This window comes from Octodon degus, unplaced genomic scaffold, assembly GCF_000260255.1.
Source record: "Octodon degus isolate 3935 unplaced genomic scaffold, OctDeg1.0 scaffold00034, whole genome shotgun sequence".
Taxonomy (NCBI): Eukaryota; Metazoa; Chordata; class Mammalia; order Rodentia; family Octodontidae; genus Octodon; species Octodon degus.
The window spans coordinates 5169846-5194426 of NW_004524610.1; the positions used below are offsets into that span (position 1 = coordinate 5169846).

Below are 24581 nucleotides of genomic sequence, written 5' to 3' on the forward strand. Positions count from 1 at the left end.
TGCACGGGTTGGAGTTCATTTATTTAGAGACTGAACACAGTCATCCAAAATTGTGAAACACAATACACAGTCAGATGCGGGAATTCAAGAGAACTGTTATATTCCACTTACAGTAATAAATATTTTTAAGGAAGCAAATGTAAATTTTTAAAGGCTTGGTCAGGCACTAATTACACATACAAATAACTAAGTTTCTATCTAAATTAACTTTCACACTGCTTGATTTCTAGGTTGAAAGATTACAATAACCTACATACTTCAATTATATGGCAGTAAACACAACAGCTCAGAACCTCTGCTGCCCTGTGTGGCGCTCTGTGAATTACCCCACACCAGTGCAGCATGCCCATCTTGGTTTACAGGCTGAACGGCAGCCAGCCGTGTCCCAGGAAGCAGCCCCTGCTAAGGAGGTGCAAATCCAACTGTGCACATGTTATATTGAACAGAAATTACTTAATGTCAGAGATCAATGCCAGAGTTGGTACACTTAGAATATCCTAACTTTGCCACAAATTAGCCACTGAAGTCTGTGCTTTAGTTTATTTTTAAATGAAAGAACTGCACTTTTATTTAAGGATCTACGGAAGCCTGGCCTTTTTATAGTTTTTTTCTGCCTTGGTAAATTTTTAACCACCTTTTGCTTTTCTAAGTTTTAACAACTTTTTTAACCTGTGATTATCATTTTAAAAACTGTCTAAACCCCTCAAAGTTCCTACTGTCTCCACTACACCTACACTGGCTGCATGGGTTTGTAACGGCCACAGAACAAAAGGTCATGGGTTGGTGACAGTCCCTGGAGCCACCCACGGAGGATGAGTGTCACAGAACAGTCAGTCTGACACCCACTGGGTGCCACCGGACCCTGGGAAGACTCTGGGCCTAGCCTGAGCATACCCTGTCCTCCACTGAGCAGGCACCCGGGCTACTGAAGCCCCTACCTTCACGCTAAGCGCAAGTCCTAACAACATGGAACTCGCATCAGACTACATTTGAGTGACCTGTCCTGCAAGTTTAGCAGAACCGCGTTATGCCCCATGCAGGCCTCCACAAGGCAACACATTTCAAGTATTTCAGACAGCAGCCATGCGTCTACTTTCATGCGTCCTAAGACAATTACAGTCTAACAAATTTAAAACCAAACTGTCACCCAATACTGCTAATTTACTTCTGCTTCCTACACTCCTCTAATTTCACAGGTAGGAGCAGAGGCCACCCTCCCAGCATCCGCTTCTCCTAACTCACTGCCATCCTCATACAGCTCGCAATCTGTGACCCACACTGCACGTGATTAATGCACTTGGCAAGAAAATAATGAATAAAATGGCAAGCAGTAAAACCTAATCCATGCCAAGACAACACTGGAGAAAGTACACAGGAAGCATACACACACACAACTTCACAAGAGCCAGGAATACTGTAAAGTTCCACAGAGCAGCGCCCACAGGGAGCCTTCCTGCCAGACGTGCATCAGTCGAAGTCACGGTTTGTGAGGACGAGTGGCGCCACCAGCGTCCACACGTACAGCACGAGGCCGATCCAGCTGGAGGAGATTTTCACCCACACGGCCGTCCACTGGCTCTTCATCTCCCGTGCAGGCTCGTACCTGAGGGTTGGGGGGGGGGGGGGGGTGTGTGTGGGGGGGGGGGGGGGCTATCAGTACGAGTGTAGCACACAGGGTTGAGAGGGTTGGCACGGGCCAGTCTCCTGCCAGCAGTGTGCAGCGCAGAACGGACCTGCTGCCCTGCACCCCAAAGGGACCTAGGAGCCGGGACCAGGTATAAATCAGCGGTGTCTTTTCCTGGACTGAAGAGCACAGGACTTGAAGTACCAGGGCAGCCTGTACTTCTGGTACATTACGGGGTAGAAATGGCCTGATTTCTGGATGGGGGAGGTCCAGCGTCCGTCTGCAAACTCCCAACCCAGCTTACTGTTTCTCCATTTCCTGGCTTCTCAGAATTAGCACAGCACCAAGAACACGCAGATGATTCTGTGTTAAATCTCTCTCACCTAAAGTCTTACCTTTTACTACTATTACCTTATAGCCATTATTGAGAATTCCTGAGAACTATCTGGATTTCTCTAGCTTAATACAACGTAGTGTAGGAATTCAAAAAACCGTAGTCTTTTCAGTAGTAATCAGTCAAGGATGCTCTCAAGAAAATACAGCAAATATTACTTTTTTCTTTTGCTAGTACTGAAAATAATTTCACATCCCATTCAAGGGCATCATGCACTTAGAATTACTTAAAAATCACACTACCGGGGCCAGGGAGATGGCTCAGTAGAGTAAGCGCTTGCCTGGCAAGCACAAGGGCCTGAGTTCAATCCCCAGTTCCGCAAAAGAAAAAAAAGAAAAAAATCACACTACCAGTTGGCAACACAGCTCAGTGGACTTAAGTGCCTGCTTAGGCTAGCTTAGGGACTGCGGTTTGATCACCCACACCACATACCACACCAGCCCTGCCATCAGGGCAGGCTGAGCCAGTGCCCCCGCCAAAAAGCTACCTAAACTGTACATGTCAATTTGAATCTTAAATAGAATTGTTCTACAATTATTTAGATAAAATCAGTTTTAAAAAGATCACTATAAATTGCTTTGATCTTCCCAGAAAAAAAATACATTAGAACAATTTATCCACACACATTTCTATAAATAAATCTTGGCTTTATAGTTTTCATTGACATCTTTAAAGTCTGGCCGAGGCTCATGTTACTACTGCACCCCTCTCCCCCAACTAGAGCCCTCCTGCCCCGAGCTGCCACACAGGGTCAGTACCTGTACCAGTTGGTCAGGGTCATCATGATGTACAGTGAAGCCAGGAAGAGCATGAAGTGGAAGAAGGAGTAGCTGTATGTGACGCCGTCCCGTTCATTATCCACGGCCCGGTGGGCACTGTCGCCATCCTCCAGGGACCCGTCACTCCTGGCTCCGCCATCTTCAATCAGTGTGGACTCATCGCTCGTAAGAGTCAGCTTATTAACCTGACTGTTGTTGGAGGTGCGGATGCTGCATGAGGGCAGACAGAGACATATGCTGAAGAAGAGCCCCTCCTGAGTCAGCAGCGGCCCGCCCAGCAGCCTGCTCCTGGCTTAATTACCTCGAATAAAAGACGCACAAGAGGAAGAGGACAAGGCCGATGACCCCCTGAGGGTGCCACCACTGCACGGAGTGCCCTTTGTCTGGGCTGGAGCCTGTGGTGTTGAAGCCAACGATGCTCAGAAGACTGGGGTTACAACTCGTTTCTGTAAAACAGACTCAAAGTCAAACAAGCCTGGCGTGCTGGTGCACACCTGTAATCCCAGTGCTGGGGAGGGTGAGACAGGAGGGTCACTAGGAGTCTGAGACCCTGTCTTCAAAAAAAAGGAAAATGACAATGTTAGGGTAAGAAAAAATTTATTTTTTAGGGCAGTCATTCTTTTTAACTCTCATCTCTGGAAACTCAAAAGTTTTGTTCTGGAAAAGACACAAGTGTAACAACAAAATGTGTAAGAATTATTTTTATCTATTAATAAGATCTTAAGTTTTTCCTTTTAAGTTTTATAATGCAAATACAGAAGTGTTCACAAAAGTTAAATCATTCAATGTCCTATCTTCTACAAGAACGGAGACTTACACGTAACGCCAATAGCAAGCACTTTGTGGAAATGACCATGGAGGCCCAACTACTACTACTATTTATTTGATCTCTTTGCTCTTTCACAAGACATAAAGGGCTAGTGAAGTACTGACAAAAATGCCACGTGCATTCTTCCCACAAAGCCAGATCTGCCGATGGCCACCTAGTAACAACTTAGAAAACTAAGTTTCTAAAAATACTTAAAGCAAATTACTATTAAGAGAACTCTGGCTTTTCTCCTTTAAAATAGCAACTCCTCTTTCCTCAAGTGCCACGTATTATTCTGGCTTGCACTCCCACGGAACGCAGCCTAACTGCCCGACCCTGGCAGATCCGAAGCTCGGCTGCGTTCCACTGCAAGGGAGTCAGACAAGAAGTAACAGTGTGAAAACTGCACCGCCACAGAAGCAAGATCATGTGATGAAGTTTCTTTTGAAAAGTAGTTAAGCAGATTTCTTAGAATTTCAGGTGGTTTTAACAACCTTCCAGTTTGTTAAGGAATCCAGGAGGTGATGCAGACAACAGTGTCCACTTCCAGGCCCCCTTCTAGCAGACTGGCTTTCGGGTAGCGAGCTCCCAGATGACTGGAGTAAAGGGACTCCGAGGGCTTCAATCGTACCTGGCTCATTGGTCATCGCCGACCACGTCAGGTACATCGTGTACACCGTGATGACTGAGGACTGCAACAAGCCCGACCTCGGCTGCGACTCCTAAAGCAAAACACAAAGCAGCAGCAGCAGCACCGTGAACAGGCTGAGACCGCTCAGGGCATGTGCGCGGGCATGCCGCGAGCGTACCTGGATCCTGGGAAGGATGGACATCACAGAGGCGCCCGCGCACAGCAGCATGTTGACGCTGATGAAAGCCTTGTTTTCTGAGCAACTGGCTGGGTGAGTGTAGTAGACAAAGAACAACACGATGGCAACGACAGACAGCAGGTAATTCAGAGCCGTGGCTGACAGCAGGGCTGCGAGGAAACGGAACTGGACTTCACCACACGGCCCACGGCTAGGCATGTGACTTGTTTTAAAAACTGATGGGTCGTGTTATCTAAACATGCAACTTTAGTAACTGCATTACACAGGCCACAGAAGTAGGGGAAGTTAATAATTCAGAACATCAGCTCACTATCATGTTGTCAAGGCAGTAAATAACGAACATGCTACATAATTTTTATCAGTAGGAATATTTATCTCACAATTTACAAATCACATTCATATATAGCAGGAATTACTTTAAAAATAAACAGGAGGAGTTTTACTTGAGGTTTTCCTTCTTTCTCTTCTTTTTAATGTGTTTGGCACAGGGTCTCACTACACAGCTCAGACCCACAGTGATCCTGTCTCAGCCTCCCAGTGCTGAGTTTCCAGGCATGTACCACCACGCCTGATTCACTCGGTTCAGAGCACCCGGGGGTGGGGCCAGCATGGCATGGAACAGCATGTGGTGGCCAGGATCGAACTCTAGTCTCTGCACTTACCTAAGCAGGCGTTTAGAGCACTGAGCTATCTCGCCAGCCCTACTTGAGGTTTTTAAAGAATCATAATCATTCAGTTGTAAATAAGGTAGGATGCTAAGAAACACAAACCAAAATTTCCCCTCACCACATGAAATCAGACAAAAGTATGTATACTATGTAAAGACAACTTCACTATTTACTAAGACAACTTGAGATTCTTCGTAAACTGTGACACACATAACGCGGCCAGTCTTTGTGCTAGTACATGTGCGGTGTGGAAGTGTCAGTGGGTCTGCCTCACTGAGGAGATCCCTGGGATGTTCCTGAGACGTCCCAGGCCCGGGCCATGTGGCAGAGTAAAACAGACGAAGCCCGCGTGTTAGACATGTTCTCACTGGATGAGGCTATGTAAGAGAAGTCTCTGAATGTCAAAAATTCTTTCTTTGAGCAACAAACTGATCTTACGTTAACAACTGAAACCAATCATCACCAACTAGTTTTGAGGACAAACATCTGGCTAAAGATTCCATACATTTGGCTTCTGTTTCAGTTATTCTGTTACCTTCAAATGAACCCAGGGTTTACACATGAATCCAATTTTTTTTTTTTGCAGAACCGGGGACTGAACTCAGTATTCTACTGAGCCATCTCCCCGGCTCCAAAGAATCCAAATTTATAGCATGTTTTAAAGAAAAAAAAAACTATCAAGCAGTAACGAGTTTAGCTGCCCTGATTAGCAAGGATGCTCTACAGGGCAATCACACTGTATCACAGACTCCTACATTTAGGGGCTGGGCTCGCTAAAACTCTGTCCCTTCTTTCACCTATTTCACCCCAGTGACTCTGTGTTTTGTTTCTTTAAAAAGATTTATTTATTTGGTACAGGGTCTTGCTACGCAGTAGTAATCCTATTTCGGCATCCCCAGCACTGGGATTACAGATATGCACCACCACACCTGGACTCAGCGGCCAGCATGCCTGGGGGTGGGGCCAGCGCAGCGTGTGGTACCAGGGACAGAACCCTAGTCCTTGTACCTGCCAGGCAAACGCTTAGAACAGCTGAGCTATTTCCCCCGCCCTGAGCACCTCAATTTTGATCCATGCTTCCAGTACTATGTAAGTAAACGTTAATCACCCTATGACAGGAATTTTCCTTAGGTGTGACCAATGCACATAACACAATCAGTTAAATGACACCGATGTCTTAACATCTTTATACGGAGAGCCCTTCTGGTGCTCGTCATGGCACAGGAAGTTTGTATTTGGAATCCCATGACAAGTCATTGGAATTCTAGTAAGTTAATTCCAGCCTACCACCTTCCAGTGCAACCTTCAGGGAGAACATAGAGAGAAAGTTCTATCTGTAATTATGGGGAGCCCAGGGGTCCCGAGTCCAACCACGACGATGGCTATCTGGAACAAATGCCTCTACTCGGGGCCGAACCCATGTTTTACTTCAGGGAGAAAGGAGTGGCCTGAGGACAAGTGACTGAGAATCACAGGGAACAGGTGAGTGCTGTGAGCTAGGCTAGGTAGGCCTACATTCACCTCTGCAGGACACAGAAAGAGTAGCCTGCATTACACAACCGACACAGTACCTCATGCTTTGGGGTCCACGCTTCAGCTCCGACGTGTAACCTTAAAAGCCCAGGAAGTCACAGCCTTCATCTGGAGGCTGATCCCAGCTGAATGCATGGAACCCTGGCTCTTTATCCTGGCTCATACACCCACTGCTTATAGCCAATTGAAAGGATAAGGAAAAGTCCTAGCCAGCTCTGCACATGTCAGTACATGGAAACAGGCTCAGGCAAGATGGAGACAACAGCACCTATTCCAAGGAGGCACCGGGCGGTCCTCCACATCTTTACACCCTGCCTTCTCCATCTGCCTTGACTGTACCATCACACATTTATTTCTAGCGGCCCCTTCCCCTGGTATGGAACCTAGTATGCACAAGGTTCCACAAATAGGCCTTGAAATATTACGTTAGCTACTCAAGTTCTTGTAGACTCTGTTCTGGTTTTAGGTATATTACCAGCTCATCTGTCAAAAGATCTTTAACAAGCTGTGGATGCAGTAAGGTACATACGATGCCACTGACAAACTGGCAACTCTTCGAGGCAATCAGATCATGACAATCCCAAGTAACCTTCTGTCTGTCCTCAGCAGAGCGCACCGCCCTGGAGGTGTTCTGCATAAGCGGAGCTCACCTGCATACCAGCACCTTGAGTTCCCTTCCTCCATCTTTTCCACCCACGACTCATTCCATGAGTGGGCGAAGTCAATCAGCAGGACGAGCTGTATGAGAACGAAGCAGAAGGCCCCTGCCATGCCCACGTAGAACCACACTGAAAGGGAGGCCCGCACAAGGCTGGTTAGTGGCAGCACGCATTTTTCATACATATTTTTTAATGAAAGGGAAAAATAATGCTTTATGTAAATGACTTGATTTGTAACAAGGGACAAAAGAAAATGCAAAATAAAACAATAAACACAGTTACAACTCCAGGTAACATTTATTCAGTGCCCTTCAGACTGCATCAGTATCACTCAACTAAGAAAAAAATTCTTACCGGTTGTAAATGTTCCTTCTGGAATGAAGAATGCCCCAATGATAATTGCAATCGCTGCAGCAAATTTGAAGAACCAAAATCTATAACAAATGTAATTTTTATTAGTAAACGTTCATTCAACAATTTTATAGATGAAAAATTTGAAGAGCATTTTGAAGAATAGCTACATTTCATGTAACTCTTCCATTCTTGGTTAGGATCACCTTGAAATGAGACTATATATAACATAAACTATCTTTAAGTTAGCTTTAAGACAGTGTTATTTGTCATTAATTCATGTGAAGATGCTGGTTCTATTTTACAGGTTTATTCTATCTAGTAAGTGAAAATGCAGGGTGCATTACACAATGAATTTTCTACTACATATATGAGAAATGGCTGCTCCATTGAAACAGAATTTAAAACAATCAAAGACTAAAAGGATGAAAATAAGCTTGTCCTATCACAATTCTTCATTAATACTAACATCCCATGTGCTTTCCTCCAGTCTCTGGGAGCACAATAGCAGATATTGTTTAAAACTTACTTTGCGGGAAAAAATACAAAAAGTCCACGCGTTCCAAGTTCCTGGTATAGTGCTACTGAAGGAGACCAACAACTGCACACTCATGTCTCCATCTTAGCTGTCTGGAGCCATCGCTCAGAAAACCAATGTACTGTTCAGGAGCAAGCTTCCTGTCACAGCTACATTTTAGGTCTAGGAAACAGAGCTCCACGGATGAGCCACTCCAGCAAGACTAAAGGGAGACAGGAAGAGCACCAATTGTCCAGGAATGGGCATAGATGTGCAGAGCCATTTTTAAGATGAAAAAATAAAACAGAAATCAGAGTTATCCAATCAATGACCCAAAGCTATCATGGATTATCTTTTTTTTTAATGAATTTAGATCAGGGCCTACAGGGTCTCACTAAGTGATTCTCCTGTTTTCAGCCTCCCAAGCGCTAGGATTACAGGAGTGTGCCACCACACCCAGTTTTTATCGTGGACTATCTGAGGTTTGATGCTGTCTAGATGAAATAGGAGGATTTTCTTACCTCATGAACAAAATTCTGCAAACTTTTTTTATTCTGCTTCAGTTTCTTCAGTAGACTGACAACTGCTTAGAAGAGGCCTAATCGAACACTCACCCATTGTGCACGGCAGCTCGAGGGTCACTGCTACTCTTCACCTTGATCATAAGCAGAGAAAGGAGGAGGTAGAACATGGCCAGGCCAAAGCACAAGCGATACACAGCTTTGTAGCCAACCAGAATACTGCAGGGAACGACACCTTTCTCATTCTCACAAAATCCAGGAATCTGGGAAAAGAAAGAAAGCTTGTGATCCACATTTTTCCATTAAGTTAAAAAAGACAAAAGTGTGAAATCAAAGAGTTTTAAGACTTGAAAAGTGAGTCTGCCTTATAGTTCATAGTGAATATATAATCAAAATAAACTCCATTTTAATCAGAGAATAGTAGTTAAAATTCTCATAAGAAAATGAACTACCAATGTCAATGCGAAGTAGGAGGCGTTTTTGAGTTGGAGAACATTGTAAATCTTTAAAATTTACATTCTAATGTGATACACTGAACTGTACAGTTAGAAAGTCAGTATGAGCTTAAAGAATCACAAAGTAACTGACAAGTTTCTAGGAACTAAAGAGATTAGTACTTTGCTTTTCAAAGGCAATGCTACTTTAATACACTTTTTGGTCTCATTCTGACTATATATGGGGCTAACCTAACAATATGTGAAGCAGTAACTTTATAATTTAATTTAGAATCTTGAAAAAGACAACCATTTCAGAAGTCAAACTCTAAGAGGCTGGGCTCGGGCTGAGGGCCTGCCAAAATGCATGGGGCTTGGGTTTGATCCTCAGCACCAAGTGAAAGTGTAAAGCCACATTGTAATCAGAATATGAACAGGAATGTTCAAGGGAAACAAGGGGCAGAACCACCTGTTTCTCACCTCTGTGAGAATGAACTTTTTCTTCCCATTTCCTCCAGCCCAACACACTGACAAACACCTGCTTTTTCAGTACGCTATTGGGGTTGTAAAGCATCTTTATTCTCTCTATAATACTCCAACCCCCCCCCCAAGAAACCCCATAGTCTGCATATTCTAGTGTCACTTAATAAATAAGAAAAAAAAACGATTAACCTTATTCAGTTGTTCTTCCATTCCTGGTATCAACATGACACAAGCAACACACACCCCAAGGAACAAGAAGAGCGCATAGATCAGCCTGGTGACGGTGGAGTTGTTCCCGCTGGGGCAGCATCGGCACAGCAGACAGGGGGCGCTGCCGCACAAACAGGGGATCTGGGAAAGAGAACAGGACTCCAATCAGATGCATTCAGAAGGTGTAATGAGAACTCCAATTCCACTTGTTCGAAAAAGGGGAAAAGACTAAAACTAAAAATGACACCACACCCAGTTTCATACATGTTATCTACAAACTACTGAATATTTGGTTATGGGTAAAGATGGAATAAAAAAACACACTCGTCATCTACAATAAGCAAAAATGAGTAAAACTACAAAAAATGATACACGTAAATATCCAGCAGCAACCAAAATTCAGGTAACAGATGGAAAACTCCCAGCAAGCACAACTGCTGAGCTCATCTCCAACCCCACCTTTTAGCCCAGAGCTACGAATCATAAAAGTACACAAAATTCCCAGAATTCCCAACCCAAAGAGGAAAAATAGTAAATTGGTAATCTTTTTTCCTCTGCTGCCATTAGTAGTAAAAACAAAACTGACAACTGCGGTCAGGTAAACTGGGTCCTGTCCTCTCACTCACTCTGCACTAGGCTGGGGGCAGGCTCCTGTCCCAGAGAGAGGAACACTGGGACAGACATTTAAGGATCCCAGAAAGGCAAAGTCTATCATTTCCCTCAGGCCTGAATTCTACTGTTGAAGGCAGAGGAGTTACACAGACTATTACAGGAACCGAGTCAGTGCCATCGCCAGTATGGAAGACTTTGTAATTATAGGGCCAGATCTTTAAGATGAAAGATCAAATAAAGGCACCCACAGGCCACCCTAGGGATGGACATCAGGGACTGATATTCTAAACAGGTATCAATCACCTTCACAAAGCCAGGAATAGCCACTGACTCAACCCCTACTGGAAAAGCCTCTGTTCTGTATTCATGCTTCCCTATTTGATCCTGATTTAATTAATTTTACCTGGTCAAGTATGCTTGTAATCTTATTATCTAACCATAGTTCTGTCTTATGTGATGCCCATCTAGCAAGTTTCAAGTTTCCCACCTTAGACCCACCTCATTTCATGGATTTATTCAATAAAAATCCCTAGAAGAGGCAGGGTCCTTGACAACCCATTCAGTGCCCCTCTGTACCTCTCTTGCAGAAGCTTGCTTTTGCTCAACAAATGTATTCTGCTTTTAACCACTGTTCCTAAAATTCATTTTTCGGTTTTGGAGACCACAAACTTGTGCAAGATATCTTTCAAGTTGGGAGTTTCTTTCCCCTACATCACTATCACACTGCCATAGTCCAGGAAGCTAGAGGAGTGAGGCTATTCCAACCCAGAGCTATAGCTGGGGCACAGCCTTGAGCCTGAGGGAGTTCAAACACAGCCACTTTATATAAAGTTTCAGTAAGAAAAAAATGTCATAACAATTATGCAAATAACTTTAGCAAAAATAAAAAATGCTCCCCTGGGACAAAAAAAAAAGACATGTAAAATGAAAACTCAGTAAGAAAAAGAACTCTCCTACTATGATTTTATTTGAGCCATAGAAAAGTGACAAAAAGCTAGCAAAAGAAAAAGGCAACTTCAAAAATGCAATGAGAGAACAAAAAAGGGGATTACAAGTCTAAGGAAAGAAGGGAGAAGGGGAAAAATATATAGATTAAGTTCAGTATCAGGGAACAGGCTTTAAACAGGCTGTGTCCAATCTACTTAGTGAAACTGTATAGATTCTGTACTACATGTATTACATAAAATAAAGATAGCTGAAAATAAAATTAGTGACAGTGAGAGTTGCTTAGGATAATTATGTGAAACCAAGAAACACTGACCAGACTTACCTCCTGCTTTAACCACCAAGAAAAATAAGTGAAATTGCTACTTCTACCAGTAAGCAATTCTGGCCATGACCTCTGCGAGGGGACAGCACAGGCCGGCCACGGGACCTCTCCTCAGGCCTGGGGAACCGTGAGCGCAGGCAAGAGCCCAGCAGGCCACCAAACTGGCCACCACAGTGCGGGGACTCGGGAAACTGAGCAATTTAAGTGTTTCTAGGGCAGAAGATTGGAGAGGACAAAGCTACCCAGACAGCAAATGCTAGCTAAGCACTTATTGGCCCATGCATTTGAAAAAAGTTATTGAAGGGGCCCTGTGTAGCGGGTATCTGGGAATTCCAACGCCCAGAATAGAAAACTCTCATAACCCCGAGCACTGGGTATCGAAACTGCACTGCAGGCAAGCAGCCAGAGACTAAAGACCTATAGCTGGAAGACTAAAGATCTATTTGTTTTGCTTTTTAAAAGCCTAAAAACAAACATTATAAAAAATACCAAATACTTCATTTATGTCCAAGAATATCTCTTAAATATGTGTAAGAATACCCAGCCCTCACCAAAGCAGAATTGACCTCTCACATCTAACAAAACGCTGGCAGGCCTAGACAGCAGGAACGTACAAGCCACAGCAGAAACTACCGAGCTCGGATCTGGAACTGACAAAGGTGCCAGCGCTCATTCACACGTCTTGCAATACTAGCTAACTCACATGCCTAGAGGAAAGCGTGAAGCTGTCAAAGGCAGCTCTTTTTAAATTAAAAGAGGTATCTCCAGCTTGAAAAAAAGCTCAATTCCCATAATACTGAGACAGAATAGATTAATAAATCCAAAGATACAGCAACAGAAATGATCCAAAATAAAAAACCTATCCGAAGGATCTTATTCCTATTAAGACAGTAAGAAGCTTAAAGACAAAAATAAGAGTTCTTCTGAGGAAGTAATTGTCAAAACTCCCCCAAGTTCAATGAAAACTTAAGCTCACAGATCCAAATTCAACAAAGCCTTAGCAAAATATTATGAAAATGAAAGAAGTAACACAATAATTGTTTACTACCCAAGAGGCACGAAGGTAGATAAAAAATACCCGACCATTTTTCTAATGAGAATATGTACTTTAGCATAATGGTAGCTGGTAGCTGGCTGTGGATCTCAGCAGCTGCGCTGGGGAATACAGAATGTGCAATCGTTGTGTCTGCCCACTTGGTCAGCAAAGGCAAGGGGAATGCACATGTGTCAAAGTAGAAACTGGTGCAATTGCTATGCACCATAAATACATTTTTGTGCATTTGTAATTTTTTGTTAGATCTTTTGATTTTTCTTGTAGAATTAGCCCAATGCAGTACAATGTCAAATGAAAATCCTCTATTACAACATTGGGAGCAGGTTGAAAGTGAGTAACCAGGTGATTCCGCTACCCATGATGACAGAGAAGTGAATGAAAAGCTAGATTCAGACAAGGAAACAGTAGTGCAAACAAGTATCTCACAAGTCAAAATGCTACAAAACGGTCACATATACCTAAATGATCCCACATTAGAACTACGTGAGAAAATGTTACTAGGTTCTTGCTGGGGTGAAACCTACTGGACAGAATGCTAACTGCAATTCAATGTTGGAAACTTTGTAATGCATGATGCTATAAGACGTTTTGAAACACAAGTAGGACAGTAACACACAACAGTGCATTTACCATGACAGCTCACTATCTGAACTAAAAGCATGCAAAGCAGGACTACATCGCTTTCATTGTGCTAATCAGAAACTAAAGGATTTATGGAAAAATGACAGATGTGACATTGAGAATTTTAAAATAATGATGCTCAAGAGATGTGGTTTCTTTCCAAATTGCCTTGTTTCAGCAGCTAAAGGACTCTCTAATAAAGAAAAAAAGGGGGCCAGGCAGATAGCTCAGCAGTGTAAGCGCCTGCTTAGCAAGCATGAGGTCCTGAGTTCAATCCTTGGTACCAAAAAACAAAACAAAACAACACAAGCAGAAAAATGCAAAAGCCTGACAATCTGGCTGCTAGTTACTCATTTTTTAAAAGCTCTGTACTAAACTGTCAAACAGTTTACACACTGTTTAAATACCTGGCACTTCAAAACTTGCATCATTTCATGGTCATGGAAGATGTCTTGGTTACTCTTCTCTCATTTCTGGGACAAACACCTGACATTCAAAATGAAGGAAGGGAAGGTTTATTTAGCTCGCAGTTACTGGAGGTTTCAGTCCATACTCAGTTGGCTTCAAGGCAGAGTGCCACATGGCAGAGAGCAATCTTTTATGCCAGTGGCAAGGAGAAAGAGCAAAGGAGAGTGGTAGCAGCTCAGGCAGTTAGCTAGCCTCTCTTATCCCTACACTGCGATGCAAATTACCTGTCCCAGGGCAGGTGCAGCATCCACACCCACAATAATCAATCACAAACTCTAGAAGCCATCCCATGACTGCATGAGGCTTTGGGGGGACAACTAGACACAAACCGTAACAGAAGGTTTTCACAATACATGCCAAATAAACTTTCCAAATATGGTATAAAAAATATGCCTTGGTAAATGTGAAGAAATTTTACACCTGGAATTCAGACATTCATACTGGAACTCAGGAACCAAGCCTTTATTTGGGCAGTAATATACCACATGGCTTTTTTTTTTTCTTTTCTGGAAACTGCATTTAGTCTATAGAGGACACTGAGGACACAAAAGGATGCACTACCCTTCTTTCTGTGGCTCCTCTGGTTTCATAGTGTGCTGGTTGGCAAACGCAGCTGTAATTGACTGCGCTGCTGGGACAATGAACATCCTTTTAAAATTCATCCTCCTTTATCTAAACTTGCAGAACATACAAAATAGAAAATAAAAACAAAAACACAACAAATCTCAAGTTGAAAAGGTCAGGGAAGGAGTTTTAACAAAAAGTGAAAAGCTAAAGCTCAAGTTTTATCAAATTATTGATCAAGTAGCCAACAATCATTGGAGGTGTACTGTGTGCAAAGTAAAGGACCATTTGATACAACCATACTAAATACCTATGTACAAATCATAGTTTTTGAAGCACAGAGCCAAAGAAAATGAAATAACCAAAACTTGGATAACCAAGTGCTTGACAATGAATGTATAAAACAAACATATATCCAGAGGTAAAAAATGCTTACTCATTCTAGAAAGATGCTAGTTACAGAAAATTGGAACTAAATGGGCATCATGGATATCCATGAGTATTATGATTAGGGCTGTTTTTAGCCTTTATATAGCAAGCAAAGATTGTAGCATTAAACAGTCCCTGGCTCAAACATATTTGCCATGTGAACTGAAGCTATTTAAACACTCTAAGCTGCAGGGCTGGGGACAGGTTTTGGTTTTGGTGGGAGTTTTTAAAAACATGGAAAACAATACCTATTTTATTTAGTCAGTATCAAATCCACATAAAAATACATGTCTGATGTCCTGTGCAACAGCTGGGCAACCAATTGTTAACTGTTTTGGAAAACATGGAACTGAATATGTATTAACTGTGATCATAACAAAAATTCCCATGTGAGGCTTGAAGTCACATCATGCTAACACTGACTTGTTTCCCCCTTTTATAGGAGGCAGAAGGAGTTAATCGAAAATAGCTCTCTTCACCTAAAAAACGCAAGACCAGATAGCCCTTCCAAAACACAGGCTGTAGAGCCAAACAGGAAAAAAAAAAAAAAAAAAGAGAGAGAGAGACCTGCAAAGTCTACAAATTCTAAATAGACTTGTTACACTTGTCATTTCAAAAAATAACCCAAATGTCACATTCAACAACTGGTTCAGGAGCTACCTATTGATGCTGCTTTGAAACACCAGATGACCAACTATTCTAAGAACAGTTCCAAAGTCACAACAGAGAAATGTATAGTACAACCTTTGGGTTTCAGGAAGACAAAACACTGGCTTCTTACCTGTCAAAGAAAAACAAAGTAGTATTGACACTGTCAATATTATACCACGATGGTAAGATTGACAGTTAAACCACATGGGGTGATACACACCTGTAATCCCAGCATTAAGGAGGCTGAAGCACAGGATTCCTGAGCTTTCTGTCAACCAGTGCTACAGAGTTCCAAGCTAGCCTGGACTACACTATTTTGAATAAAAACAAAGTAATATTGACACAGCCAATGTTACACTACCAGGATAAAATGAATGATGAAGGAAGCCGGGCACACCTTTAATGGGGTGGGATGAGCTGAAGGTCATAGATCAGCCAGTGCTACAGAGCAAGTTCACGGCTAGCTTGGACTACTCAGTGAGTCCCTGTCTAAAGACCAAACTACAAAAAAAAAAAAAAAAATCCACAGTAAATCTTCAACACAAACGAAAACAGATATGGTCACAATGTACAACAAAATGAAAGGCAGAGTAGATGTGGCTGACAAATTTTGCAGCAACTATGATGCCACCTGAAATACAAACTGTTGACCAATGGCTGTGCTTTACTCAATCCTAAACATGTCAGGCATAAATAGTTTCATACCTTACCAAAAAAAAAAAAAAAAAAAAGCACAAAACATCAAGGAGCAGACTTCTTAAGAGGGCTGGGACTGGAATTGATAAAGGATTAATTACAACAGAAGAAGAACAATACATATCTGCGCAAAGAAATCAGCAGAACTCTGGAGCGGACTGGCAGACAGGTGAAAGATGCCAAGAACATGCGACTAAAGACAGGAAAGCAACGCACATGCGCCACCAGCGCAGGCCAGGCTGAGTGCAGTGCGGCTCTCTGGTGAAAACTGCCGTGATGTAACACCTGGAGTAAAGGGTGTTTCTGCAGCACAGTTTTATTTGTAGTCATTGTACTTCACATAGAAATTTATTTCTTCTTCAGATTTAGGCAGCAAACAGTTGATGTACAAAATGCTGCTTATTCTAAACACTCATTACACATTGCATATTTCTTGGTTAAGTACACATTGCATAACAGGAAACTCCTGACAAAAGACGGCGACCAGTGAGATGACAAGTATGCCTGCCAACAGGGAAAGGAACGTGCACCAGTGTCAGCAAGCCCTGTGTAGGGAGCACGGTGCTGCCAAGTGGGAAGGCTGCCGGAGGTGTGATAACTGAGGCAAGGACTGTTTCTGTGGTAAAGTCTTGGTATTTTCATTGAAGTGCACATAAGAATTTATTTCTGCTGCTGTATTTTATTTAGATCTTGTAAGCAGGTAAACAGCTGTTTAAAATGTTGTTTAAAAAAAAAACCAATGTTTATTCTACACACTCAACTAGATATTAAAAATTTAGTATTTTATTGTGTTGATATTTTCTTTTCCAGTTAAGTATGCATTGTTTAACAATAAAACTCATAAAATTAAAGTTAAGAATTCATTAATAGAAATACTCCTAAAAAACCAATGTGGGTGCTATATACCCTCATGAAGCACCTTTTCTAAAAATTTACCATGTTAATAGTAAGCAGTTTTAAGAGATAAGAAAATAAAGTCATGGTATATACAGAGGAACAAAGGAAATCACACTTCTAATAAAAAACACTTCAAACCAAAAGTACTGACAAAATTAAAGAATTCTGCATTCAGGGAAAATATCTTTTAAAAATTAAGGAAAAAGATATTTTTTAAGGCACGGGGAAAAAGACAAAAGAACACAACAGACCAGAGGCAGCAAACTTACGACACACACACACATTTACTCTCTCCTTTAAAGACAAAAGATGTTAATATATGAGGATTTTTCCTAAAGCATAACCTCAGGACTCAGGTTTCACTGCAGTTCTGGTGCTTGGTGATAAATAAGTGTGCTTTGGGTTGCAACCTGGCACTCAGAAGACTCACCATCACTGCAACAGACCAACACACTCACGAACAGAAATAAAAATTTTTAAGGAAAATTTTGCACGTTAGGAAAAAGAGCATTAAAAAACCAAAAAGTCCTGTTGCCAACAGGGGCTGAGTCTAGAAGAACAAGGATGACTCAACTTATGAAAATGAGCCAATGAAATTCACTGTATTAACAGAGTGAAGAAAACCCACTCGTCATCTCGATGCATGCAGAAAAACATCACTCGACAAATATCAGTGCCCATTTGTGACAAAAACTCAGCAAACAAGGAAGAGAACAATAGCCTCAATTCAATTTTAAAGGGCATTTACAAAACAGCTGTAATTCACATCCATACTTACTGGTTTAAGCCTAAATTTTTAAGAACAAATGCTTTCTTCCTAAAATATGAACTGCAAACATCCACTCTTAGCACTTGAATTCAGCTTCACAAATTTCCAGCTGGGGGCTGGTGGGACAGCGCAGCTGTCTAAAGCTCCTGCTTGGGCAAAACTCAGTCAGGCGCAGGGGTCTGCAGTTCAATCCCCGGCACCACATGCCACACCAGACCCGCCTGAACCAGCCAAAAAAAAAAAAAAAAAAAAAACTTTGAAAAAAAAAAAAAAACAGAACTCCCAGCCAATAAAGAAAACAAGATCATCATAATGGAAGACCTCAAAATGTCCTATTTCAATTACAACAATTATCACAATTGTTACACAGAAAACTTTAATAGAACAGCAAAAACACTATTACAATTGACACACAAACTCTGAGTCACAGACTGAAAATGATATGCACAGATCAAACATTGCTATAAGGTGGTTACAATTAGAAACTGAAATTAAACAAAATAATCCCTAGGCATAAATCCAACAAACGTTACAAAATTCCAAATGATGAAAGCTGTAAAATACTAGAGAAATCTAACACCGAATAAATGCAAAAAATTAATTAGATGGGGAGACTCAACACCTCAATTTTTTCCAAACATTTACAATTTAAAACCTATTCAGTGCACCTGTAATCCCAGCTCTTGGGAGGCTATAAACAGGCAGATCACTACGAGTCTGATCTAGTACTGAGACCCTGAACACCTTGTAGACCCTTCCCTAAAAATACGAAAATAAACACATAAAACCTATTCAAATCATAATTCTAGCAGTTTCATAGAAATAAACTATCTGTCTTAAAAGTTTTAAGGAAAGGAAAAAAAACAGGAATAGCTCAAACTGCTTTTGAAAAAAGTATGAAATCACAAATTTCACATTACCTGATTTTAATATTAAAGCTACAGTAATCAGAATGGAGCGGTATAAGTAAAAGGATAATCCTCATTATAGGAAAACAAAACCAATAAAAAAAAAAAAACCCTGATAAACACTGCCTCAAACAAATTATGACACTAGCGAGGCACAAGCCTGTAATCCCCGAACTCTGAGAGGCTGCGGTATAAAATCGAATGTTGGAGCCCACCCTGGACTACCCAGTGAATTTTATTAGTCAGCCTGGAATATAGTGAGATGCTGTCCAACAAACAAACCACAAGAGAATGAAAAGGCTTGATTTAATAGGATATTTGCAAATCAGGTAACTAACACGTTTCTATCCAGAATCTAAAAGAAAATCTCATAACTCAGTAAGATAAAATAAACCAATTCAGAATTAGGCAAAGCTGTCTTTTAAACATACTGTTGGTAAAATAAACTGCCACGTCATAAGCTATTAAGAAAATTCACATTAAGATCATGAAATACTACTAAATACATATTAGAATGGCTAAAATGAAAAACTAATAAAAACCCCAATTATACTAACTACTGACAAGAACAAAGAGCAAGTAGAATTCAATACTTTGCTGGTAAGAATGAAAAAAATGGCACAGCTATTTTAAAAATCAGTCTAGCAATTTCTTTTAAATCAAACACAATAACCATATACAGTAATCCACCAATGCCACCCCTACATATAAGAACTTAAGTATAAGAACCCAGGCCACACAAAAACCCTTTAGATGGGAATGCTTACAGCTATTTTACTTGCAATCACCAAAATCTGAAATGTCCCTCAAGCAATAAATGGAAAAATGAACTGCAGAACAACTACATAATGGAATCCTGCTGGACAACAGAAGTTAAGCTGGGTATCGTGGTGCATGTCTGTAATCCCAGCACTCAGGAGGCTGAAGCAGGAGGGCCACTGAATGTTGGAGACCAAATTCTCAAGGCCAGCCTGAACTACATAACAATTCTGTCTCAAAAAGACAAACACAAAAACCAACGATAGAAATTTAACTAATACACACAGCAACATAAATGAATCCTATACTAAGTAAGAGATTCCAGACTTCTAAACTACAAGCGCTATATCATCTTTATCATACTCTAGAAAATACCCAAAGGACTGAAAGTGGGCCCCAGGTGAGACAGCGGAACTTCTGAGTGAAGACTTTTATATATACAGTGGTCACAGGTCTTACCTACTAGTATGGTTTGTCTCTAGTTGTCCCCCAAAACCTCACACAGTCATGAGGCAGACTTCTAGACTTTGTGATTAATTCCTGATCCAATACTTGGATTATGGGAGTGCTACACCCGCCCTGGACAAGTAGCCCGGATGCAGTATAAAGGAGAGAGGCTTGCCCTCTGCCTCTGCTCCTGACTTTTTGCTCTTGCTGTTTTGCGCCACCATGAACTGCTGCCCTTTGCCATGTGCCACTCTGCCTTGGAGCCAGCTGAATATGGACCGAAAATCTCCAGTAACTATGAGCTAAATAAACCTTTCCTTCCTTTATTCTGGGTGTCAGGTATTTTGTTCCAGCTAAGACAGAAAAGCAACTGAGACAGAATTTGGTTTGGAGAAATGAGGTCAATGCTGTGACTATACACCTGACCATGTGGTTCAAGAGCCTATGGGAATGGCTTACAGGAAAAGATAGGAAAGGTCTGGCAATGTTGCCAAATGGAAAAGTGGTGGAGCACCTTTGGCTCTTCTGTATAAGAGAACAGAAGGCAGATAGAAATCCTGCCTGTAAAGACCAGGCTGGGGAGGTTTCTGAGAAGAACTGCATTGGCTTCTGGACTCCAGACAATGTGTTATGGCTATGCAGCATTTTGCTCATGTCCAGAGACTGCCTAAGACCAAGAGTAAAGGGGGAAGGGGAAGAATGATTACTCTGGCAGAAAAATTTCAAGGCAGTAGAATGGTGAAGCTGTGCCATACTATTGCTGGGCTCTTAGTCAGATTTCTATTGATAATCAAGAGCAAAGAGCACAGCAGGATGATTTAAAATGAGAGTCTGGCCAGAAATGAAGCTCCACTATGCAAGGATAGAGCTGAGATCTCTTGTGCCAAGGAACAGAACTAGGGCTGGGGATATAGGTCTGTGGCATAAGCACCTGCCTGGCAAGCACAAGGTCCTGAGTTCGATCCCTGGTATCACAAGAATAAAAATAATTTAAAAAGGAACAGAACAGAAAAGCTGGCCTGAGGGCATCACAAGCAGCAGCAATCTCCACCCTTTGCAGCCTCAAAACTGCAAAGTGAAGACTTCACTGTGAAGAGAAAGCCACAGAGTGCTACATTCTAGAATGGCTGTGGCAGCCATACCAGATTCTAGAGTGGCAGCATTATAGAGAATTTGTTGCTCAAAATCAGGGTTAGAGTGCTGAGCACTCTAGGTACTTGATCCCTACAGCTAAAAAAGAAAACCTAGCTACTGCTCGAGCTGGCAGTGGGCCTTGGCATCATTCACGCTGCACTGGGTTTAGGCACATGCAAGAGTTCTGAGGTTAATAAAAAGGCTTCCACATTCCTAACCTTAAGATTTCAGAAGGTCTGGGAGGCCAGGCAATATGCAAGGCTGTCAGTGAAACCTAGAGTGCCATGGAGACAAGAGCAGTTTGGAGAACCCAGAAACATAGATTATCTAAGGAAAGCTGCAAGGGAGCAAAGCTGGACAGAGAAGCTATGGGAGCTACAACGCCCACCAGTGCCCCTTGGCTGGGACCACATAAGGCTTCTGGAGCTCACAATTTATCTTAGACACTTCTGGATGGTCCACATGGAAATACAAGACTTAATATCTGCCCTGTTATATTTTTCTTCATGTATTTGGTATACTGTCTACAGGGTGTCAAGGTCTCACTACATAAATTGGACTCGTAGTGATCCTCCTGTTTTCAGCTAAGTGCTGGGATTGCAGGCATGCACCACCATGCCATCTCAACTGCCATCTCAGCGTGCCCTGGGGTCAGGCCGGCAGCGCACACCTGGAATCAAACCCTGGTCACTGCATTCCGCCTAAGCAGGCACTTTAGTCCGCTGAGCTATCTGGCCGCCTCTTTTCCCTGCTGTATTTTGAACTTGCTTTGCTCCCAGTGCTTTATATTCTCTTGTTTGTACCTTCTGGAATGGCAATTTTTTCTTGTGTCATTGAATGTTTAAAGTACTTAACTTACAGCTTCTTTAAAAATAAAAGGGGTCATGCATGATGGCACATGCTTACGATTCTCCCAGCACTCAGGACACTGAGGCAGGAGGACTGCCATAAGGGCAGGGCCAATCTGAACTACATAGACCTGCGTCTCCAAAACAGGGAAAAAGAAAAAAAGAAAAAAGAAAAAAAAAAAAAAATGAACACAGAAAAACAAACTTGGAAGGAAAATAAAAACGTAAAATGAGATGTAAGAGGTATCCTTAAAATTCTTCCTAAAGATACCCACAGATAAATATATAGATGAAAAGACAGAGAAAAAAAATCATTTTTTCAGAAAGGAAAAAAGTAGTAAAACATTTAAACCCAGATATACCTTATTCATGTCAAAGACAAATACAAACTAAAATATTCAAGGTGTGTGTGTGATGAGTGACCTGCACATGTATGCTGAGAGAGGGATGCCCGGCCTCAAATTCTTACCAGTCATTTTTAAATACAAAACCTCAAGCACTCAAAAATTCTCTTTGAAAAATCTACTAGATGACACAATGTGGTCAATTAAGTGACAACATGAAGTTTAAGAATGATAACTTGTCATAGGTGGAGCTTTCTCAGAGTTGGCTGATCTGGAACATGTGATGCTGGGATTAGGGTGTGGGATTACTTTATTTTACTTTTTTGGTGGAACCCGGGATTGAACTCAGGCCCTTGCGCTTGCCAGGGAAGCACTTATTCCACTGAGCCATCTCCCCGGCCCCTGGGTGTGCGATTATTAAATCATTCTACAAGTTGGCCTGACACTGCCTTCACCCCAGTTGCCTACATAAAATATAAAAATGTCAGAAGACACTGGTAAGGTCCCTTCCTTGCTTTGCTACCTTCTGGCTACCTTGGGCTGTCTCTCCTTCGTGATTCTCATCTGCCCTGACACCTTGTCTTCCAGTCAGCTGACCATGGACTGAAACCTATACAAACTGTGAGCCAAATAAATCGCTCTTCCTTTAACTTTGGGCATCAAGTATTTTGTCTCAGCACCAAGAAACATAAACCAAGACAGAATCTGGTACCGCAAGTGAAGCTGCTGTGACATGACCTATCCGTGTGGCTCAAGAACCTTTGGAACTGGCTCTTGGGAAGGGAAAGTTAGGAAAGGTTCGGAGACGCGAGCTGAAAAAAGTAGAGCTGCAACACTGGTTCTGGTCAGAGCTCAGAAGACCCTCTAAACCTTGTACTATCCACAAATAACTACACTATGCCCATTTAATAATCAGACAAAATCTGACTTTATAAAGTTATAAAACATCCTACCAAAAATTGAGGAAAACAGCCAGATGATAATCATGCACTGATTTCTAATATTTTTTATTGCACTATGCTTCCTTTGTATAGAAAAGTCAACAGATTCAATTCGAATTTCTTAGTATCTTCTTGAGATAAAAATAGGATTCTATGCTGAACTCCAGAAAACACAATCCAGTCAAGAGCACAAGCTGGCTGGGGAACAATTCCCACACACAACTTCACCATACCAAAACCTTTCTGAAAAGAGGTGGAGTGTTGAAACAATCAGCGTCTTGATTAATGTATATGTTATAAATGCGTTAAGTCAAAAATACAACTGTTTGGAAGGTGAAATTTAGAAATCACAGGTTTGAGAAAAATGATTGGTTTACTGATAACTAGTTATTATTTATCCAATAATTATCCAAATAACTCGCCATAAGCTCCAGATGTCTTCATAGTAACTGCTCTGCCACTATTCTTCGGAGGAAGGGGCTACCCTATAAGCCAAGGCTACCCGTGGCCCCTACGCTGCGAACAGCCTAAGGAAGGCTCTTCCATTGTAACACCAGCGGACGGAAGGAAAACGGGGTTTCAAATCACCCATCGAGCCAGATTTCGGTTCAGTTTAAATAAGGCTTGCAAACGAGAAGTAAAAAGCTGATAGCAGACTATTATATGATTGGGTACGTGGCATACAAGAATTATGTCGCACACTGTCAGGAAGAATTGTGTAGGGGCATCCCGGGGAGGAGATGAAGGCGTGCGAGAGGGCAAGCAGAGTCAAGCGCAAGCGTGTCCCTGGGACTGGGCCAGTCGCCCCCAAACCTGACGGCCTTGAAGCACGCTGGAGCCAACACACGTCTTCTTAATTAAAGGAAACAAGCGAGTTTGACCTGTCATGTTGAAGGATAACAGCGGGGGCCAGAAAGTCAAGATTTTTAGCTGAATTTAGAACGCTAGCTACATGACAGGCGGTAGCTGACTTCTATCTTGGGCTGTAATACGTCCCCAAATCTGCTATTCTCTAGGTGCCTTTACACGTAGAAAAAGAAATACCACACGATGAAAATGCCTTCACCCCAACAGCTCCGGTGCTACGGAAACCCCAGGGCACACCCACGAGCTGTCAGAAGACCCGCAGCGCCACGGAACCCTCCCGCAGACGCACAGGCCCGCGAAGGCCCGAGGGCCCAGGGCCCTGCAGAGCCGGGCGCGGCGGCACCCCTGCGCGCCGCGCGGGCGGAACAAAGCGGCCGGCCTGCGCCGCCGCAGTCCGCGGGGACGGGAACAGGGGCGGCCCCGCGGCGAGAGGCCGGAAGCTCCGCGGGACGCGGGGCGGACACAAAGGAAACCACCAGAGGGCCCGCGGG

The 24581-nt window shown here is 42.3% G+C and overlaps 1 protein-coding gene across 1 annotated transcript in view; it reads right to left on the reverse strand.

Annotated features, from left to right (window-relative positions):
- Serinc1 (serine incorporator 1) overlaps window positions 1-24581 on the reverse strand; it is a 24897-nt gene continuing 316 nt past the window's right edge. The window contains exons 2-10 of the mRNA XM_004630237.2: window positions 9791-9952; window positions 8778-8947; window positions 7650-7729; window positions 7287-7424; window positions 4415-4584; window positions 4237-4327; window positions 3099-3243; window positions 2777-3007; window positions 1-1603 (exon numbers count right to left, since the gene is read on the reverse strand). Coding sequence (XP_004630294.1) covers window positions 1468-1603; window positions 2777-3007; window positions 3099-3243; window positions 4237-4327; window positions 4415-4584; window positions 7287-7424; window positions 7650-7729; window positions 8778-8947; window positions 9791-9952 — 1323 coding nt within the window. The 3' untranslated portion in view covers window positions 1-1467. The remainder of the gene's footprint in view (window positions 1604-2776; window positions 3008-3098; window positions 3244-4236; window positions 4328-4414; window positions 4585-7286; window positions 7425-7649; window positions 7730-8777; window positions 8948-9790; window positions 9953-24581) is intronic.